The sequence below is a fragment of the Rousettus aegyptiacus genome, unplaced genomic scaffold (assembly GCF_014176215.1).
Source record: "Rousettus aegyptiacus isolate mRouAeg1 unplaced genomic scaffold, mRouAeg1.p scaffold_m13_p_7, whole genome shotgun sequence".
NCBI lineage: Eukaryota > Metazoa > Chordata > Mammalia > Chiroptera > Pteropodidae > Rousettus > Rousettus aegyptiacus.
In genome coordinates, this window is record NW_023416310.1 from 68,366,057 (window position 1) to 68,372,370 (window position 6,314).

At 50.0% G+C, this 6,314-nt stretch overlaps 1 protein-coding gene across 1 annotated transcript in view; it reads left to right on the top strand.

The window, feature by feature from the left end:
- The window catches only part of CNGA3 (cyclic nucleotide gated channel subunit alpha 3), a 28,359-nt gene extending 22,654 nt beyond the window's left edge, over nt 1-5,705 (top strand). The window contains exons 5-7 of the mRNA XM_016142999.2: nt 266-370; nt 1,685-1,791; nt 3,355-5,705. Coding sequence (XP_015998485.2) covers nt 266-370; nt 1,685-1,791; nt 3,355-4,754 — 1,612 coding nt within the window. The 3' untranslated portion in view covers nt 4,755-5,705. The remainder of the gene's footprint in view (nt 1-265; nt 371-1,684; nt 1,792-3,354) is intronic.
- The last annotated feature ends 609 nt before the right edge of the window (nt 5,706-6,314 follow it).

Consider the following 6,314-nt stretch of genomic DNA (forward strand, 5'->3'; position numbering starts at 1 on the left):
AATTTTATAGTCCACCTTGGCTCCCTGGGGATCTGAGCTGAGCTGGAAGGACCCCTAGAGTCTGCCCTGCCTCCAAGACTATCTTCCCATGCAGTGCCACCCATGTGCCCCCCAAGACTGAGAAGATGCTGTCTGGGACAGCTCCCTCTTAAGCTTCTGCTTATAATTGCCCTGGGGTCCCCCTAAACTAGGCCAGGTCTCTGAGACCCTCCAAAGCTGTGGTCTTCTGATGCACTGCACTGTGTTCATACGCGTCTGTTTCCAGAAAGAAGGACACCATTGTGGTAGACCCTGCCAGCAACGCATACTACCACTGGCTGACTGTCATCGCCCTGCCTGTCTTCTACAACTGGTGTCTGCTGGTCTGCAGGTAGGAGAGGGCAGGGAGCACATGAGGGCAGCCAGGCCCTGTGACAGAGCTCTGAGTCTCAGAGGCCTGGCCTCTGGTCCCCTCGTGGCCACCATCCAGCTTCGTGTGCCTCAGTTTCACCATCCACAAGGTGGTTCTAGAAGGCATAATCAGGGTGCTCTGAAGCACTGGCGGGAACAAGCGGGGGCTGTGTCCTTCCTGAGCAAGTTGCAGGACAGATGCAGGTGAGTGGCTGCTCCCTGTGGGCAAGCAGAAAGTCTGCAGGAAAGGGATGTTGGTCTGTTGTTTGTCCTCTAATGGGGCAGGTGAGGGTTGGAAAGGTATTTCTGAACAAAGTATAGGGCAAGATGCAGGGACAAGAGGCTGCATTTCTGAGAGTGACCAGTGGGCTCTGGGAAGTTCCTGTGCAGGCACCTGGGGACACAGCTGTTGCTCTTCTGGAGTGCATAAGAGGCTTTGGGCTTTTCTAAGCAAACTTCAGGACAGACTAAGAAGTGAGTAAGCAAAGGGTAAGGGGCTTTTCCTAGCAGGCCTGTGGGACAAGGATCCAGGGTGGTCTGCCACTCTGCTGAGAGCAGGTGGGAGGCATGGGGTAATGGGGGCTCTGGGACTTTTTGGGTCAGACTGAAGCAAGGAGGCAGGTTGAGTCCTGTGCTCCTGGTGGGTTTGGAGCTACCTGATTACGCCGCCAACTGGGTGCGGAGACACACTCTGCTCTCAAGTGTGAGCTGGGAGTTCCAGGGCTTCGGGGGAGACCAGCTGCTCTTCTAATGGAGGACATGAGCAAGCTGCAGGACAGAGGCAAAGGCACGACCTAAGGCAGGTGCAGGGGGGCGAGCTGTTGCTCTATGGGGTCTAGGAAAGATATTTGGAGGTATTGACCGTATGAGAAATAGTGAGCATAAAAAGATCTAGAAAGTAGAAAATTTTACTGGCTTCTTCAGTTGTTAATCTCTCAGAAATTCTAATCTTTTTGTTGGCCTTTGACCCAGAGAGAGCAAGTCCTCCACCCTTTCAATTGACTCTGGCAGTGAAGCCGAGAGAAACCGCCCCTTCTGGGGCTCAGAGCTTCCTGTTTAGAAGCAACAGGACTCAGTCTTTGGGATCAATGCCAGCTCTTGTTAGGAGCTCTGTGACCTTGGGACAGAAAGCCTTCTCAGAGCCTAGTATCCTCCGCAGGGCCTGGTCTGGTGATGCTGGGGTGCAAACCCTGTGGCAGGGCTGCTACCAATGACCCAGTCCAGTGTCTGCAGCCCTGAGCTGGTGCCTGCCTGGGACTCTGCCCCGGACACTTGCTCCTTGTTGCTGGTTTAGGGCCTGTTTTGATGAGCTGCAATCTGAACACCTGATGCTGTGGCTGGTCCTGGACTACTCGGCGGATGTCCTCTATGGCTTGGATATGTTGGTGCGAGCCCGGACAGGTGCGTGCGCCCTGGGCCCAGGAACCCTCTGGGCCAGGCCAGGGGTGTCTGGGGACCACAGGCCATTAGGGTGGACATCACCTCCCTCTGACCACCAGAGGCCAGGCAGTTCTGAGGAACTTCAGCGTGAGGGGATGATGCCGCCTTGAGCTCCCTCTACAGTGACCCCTGGGCTTGGGATGCCTGGGTTCTGGTCCCTGCTATCCCAACCATGTGATCTTGTGCAAGTTGAGCTGTTGCTCTGGGCTTTGTTCGTGAACACATTGGGGTAATTGGTCCTTGTCTCCGTGCGGTCGAAGAAAGCCAAGCCATCACCTCAGAGCACTCCAGGCCCTGCCCTCAACACTGTAGGAAGTGGGAGATAGCTCAGTCATCCTTGGACAGCCAGAGGACCAGGATGTGCTGCTCAGTGGTTTTAGAGGACCTTAAATACGGAGAAGTAAAACCTGAAAGGGCCTTCCTTCAGTGGCCTCTGGTTGCAAGTGAGGGCTAACCCCCACACCATCCCCGCCATAGACTCTGAGCCATGTATCCTTGGTGCACCCTTTTCTAATTTGCACGAAGGCGTGTCATAAGCTAGTGGAGGCCCTGCATGTCCCTTGAACTAAAAAACACACCATTGTTATGAATACAAACAACACCGGCTCACAGGAACAAGCCTTGGTGAGGCTGGCTTGGTGGTGTGCAGAGTGTTTCAGTGTGTCTTGTTTCCTCAGGGGAGCTGCTGTACGAGACACTAGTGCAGTCACGACTCTCTTCATGTGGCTGATCTAGAAACAGGCCCAGAGATGTTGAGTGTCTGGTTCAAAGTCCATGGTTACTACCCAGCAGGCCAGACTGATACCCCACCTGCTTCCACATCGGTGCATAGCATCTTAACCTACAGGACCTCACCTACACGACTAGAGGCTCCATATATTTTCAACAGTAGCCAGGAAGGAGAATTACTGCTTTGCTAGGCAGGTCATGCCCCAAGAGTGACTGATGAATCAATTGGGTAGGCCATGGCCTGTGCTCTTAAATTTTTTATAAGTATTTTTAAACATATACAAATTCAGAGTGAGTGGTGTTATGAATCCCCACATGCCCTCACCCATGCCCTCATCCATCTGCTGCAACAGTTACCAACAATTCACTAATTTTGATTCATTCCCCATCCCCACCCCCTTTTCTTGGCTGGAGTATTCTGAAGCAAATCTCAGACAATAACTTCTTTAGCATATATGTCTAACTTTAAAAGGCCTATTTTTTAAAGCATGATTTCCACCTGTCTTTTAAGATTTAACAATCATTCTTTGCTATTGTCTAATTCCCAACCTATATTTAAATGTACCTAATTTTTCTGTATTTTTTAACTGAATAAAATAGGTTCGAACATCATAGACTAGAAAATATCAGAGTGCATTTTCAGTAATAATCGGTAAGCATGGTTTTGGAAGCAGTTTCTATCATATGTATATAACTGTGTCTTCTGTCATCATGTTGAGGAATATCTTGCTGTGGGTCATGGTCAAAAATGAGCAACCCCTTTGATGTACAGGTGACTTCCGTCCTCTTCTTTAGGCTTCCTCGAGCAAGGCTTGATGGTGAGGGATGGCAAGAGACTGTGGCAGCATTACATGAAGACCTTGTACTTCAAGCTGGACATGTTGGCCTTGGTCCCCACAGACCTGGCTTATTTGAAGCTGGGTGTAAACTACCCAGAACTGAGGTTCAACCGCCTACTGAAGTTGACCCGGCTCTTTGAGTTCTTCGACCGCACAGAGACAAGGACCAATTATCCCAATGTGTTCAGGATTGGGAACCTGGTCTTGTACATCCTCGTCATCATCCACTGGAATGCCTGCATCTACTTCGCCATTTCCAAGTTCATCGGTTTTGGGACAGATTCCTGGGTGTACCCAAACATCTCAAACCCAGAGTATGGGCGCCTCTCCAGGAAGTACATTTATAGCCTCTACTGGTCCACCTTGACCCTGACCACTATTGGTGAAACGCCTCCTCCTGTGAGAGATGGGGAGTACCTCTTTGTGGTCGTAGACTTCCTGGTGGGTGTCTTGATTTTTGCCACCATCGTGGGGAATGTGGGCTCCATGATCTCGAACATGAACGCCTCACGGGCTGAGTTCCAGGCCAAGATTGACTCCATCAAGCAGTACATGCAGTTCCGCAAGGTGACCAAGGATTTGGAGACACGGGTCATCCGGTGGTTTGACTACCTATGGGCCAACAAGAAGACGGTGGATGAGAAGGAAGTGCTCAAGAGCCTCCCAGACAAGCTGAAGGCCGAAATTGCCATCAACGTGCACCTGGACACCCTGAAGAAGGTCCGCATCTTCCAGGACTGTGAGGCAGGGCTGCTGGTGGAGCTCGTGCTGAAGCTGCGGCCTGCGGTGTTCAGCCCTGGGGACTACATCTGCAAGAAGGGGGACATCGGGAGGGAGATGTACATCATTAAGGAGGGCAAGCTGGCCGTGGTAGCCGATGACGGGGTCACTCAGTTCGTGGTGCTCAGCGATGGGAGCTACTTTGGGGAGATCAGCATCCTGAACATCAAGGGCAGCAAGTCAGGGAACCGTCGGACAGCCAGTATCCGGAGCCTTGGCTACTCAGACCTGTTTTGTCTTTCCAAGGATGACCTAATGGAGGCACTCACTGAATACCCTGATGCCAAAAAGGCCCTGGAGGAGAAGGGGAGGCAGATTCTTATGAAGGACAACCTGATTGATGAGGACCTGGCCAAGGCCGGACCAGACCCCAAGGACCTCGAGGAGAAGGTAGAGTACCTGGAGTTCTCCCTGGACGCCCTGCAGACCAGGTTCTCACGGCTCCTAGCCGAGTACAATGCCACCCAGATGAAGGTGAAGCAGCGTCTCAGCCACCTGGAAAGCCAGGTGAAGGTCGGTGGGAGCAGCCCTCTACCTGATGGGGACGCCCCAGAATCAGAGACCAAACAACAGTGAAAATGCAGAGGTCTGTCCCCTGCTTCCCAGAGCCAGCTGCCACTGTGATGCTGTGACCGTGGCTACATGGCAAGGGACTTGGCGGGGTGGCATTCCAGCTGCCCTTGCCCTTTGCAAGCTGTGTAGCCTCAAGAGAGAGCCTGGTTTCCTCATCTAGAAAATGAGACTTGCTATATCAGCCCCCAGTGAGTGGCGGGTTATTACGAGATTTCCACGAAACACTATATAGGGCAGGACTTTGTAATGTGCAAGGTGTCCCTGGTGCAAGCTATGAAAGACTAGGCACAGAACCCTTATTTTTTTATCCATAAGGAATTTTTAAACTTCTGAACTTTTCACTGTAAGTGGAATGTTACTTAGTCCCCCACCCATTCCCTCACTCCCGCCACCAACTGCTAAGGGAGATGTCACAGAGGCTAAAAAAGTACAATGTGGTAACAAGCTCGAAGCAGCCTCACACAAGCAGTTTGGGGCAGATTTCTGAACCTAGTCTCTCTTCACAGGCTCTTTGGGACCCTAGAAACCTGAGCCTTTATTGGTTGCTGTGACAAGCACAGGATAAAGCAAGGTCACCCCATTTGAAGTCACTTCGAGTGTGCAGCACAAATCTTGTCACCCTGCCATCCAGCCCCTGTGACATAGGACTCTGTTCCGTGGAAAAAGCATCTCGGTATAGGAGACCTCCCTTCTAATTCTCAAAAGAACTCAGAGACAGCCCACTTGTGCTTGACTGGGGGCTCTGGGCCAGCCTCTTCTGACTGGAGGGGGACAGTCTTGTTCAGAAGAGGGCCTTTCAGGTTGGAGGTAGGAGTGAAGTCCTCAGCCAAACAAAGCTGACAATAGGGACTTTGAGATGATGTGACACTTAGGCCACATCTTTGCTAACTGCCTCTTTATCCAGGAGACTCAGCCTCACTCCCTCTTGGAATTGCACCAGAGGCAAAGCTCTTAGCCAACAATAAGCATGTGGAGTGTGGAATCTGGCTTTTGAAAAAATTCAGTAAATAGAATTCCATTAATATTTTATAAGATATTTATATATTTGGGTTCTATGATTGCGAATTACAACCTCAATGATCCATTCTCTGTTTAGATAAGCATTGTAAGTTCCCCTCCTCCTGTTGCAGACAAGCCATATTGGAGGGTTTGATTCTCTTTTTTCTCTTAAATCTCTCTTTTTCTCCCTCCCTTCCTCCCTTCTTTCCTTTCTTCCCTCTTCCTTTTTCTGCTTCTCTTTCTCTTCAGACAAAATGCCCCATTTTGCTTTGACCACTTCAAAGCCTAGTCGTCTAGTGTTATGATATAACATGCTATATAACTCGGCGTGGATATAGATCATGCAAAAGGTGCTGGATTTCCAAGTATGTATTTTGGATTTTTATGGGCCTCTTCTGGTTTTTATTATGGCTCATTTGACCATTTTAACTTTTTAAAAGTGAATGTAAAATGTCTATTAAAGAGAAGTGTGATCCGAGCTCATATCAGCAAAACGTAACTAGCAATGTAGTTTCAAAATGCATATATTTTAAAAGCCTTAACTATTAGTTATGCCTACATTCA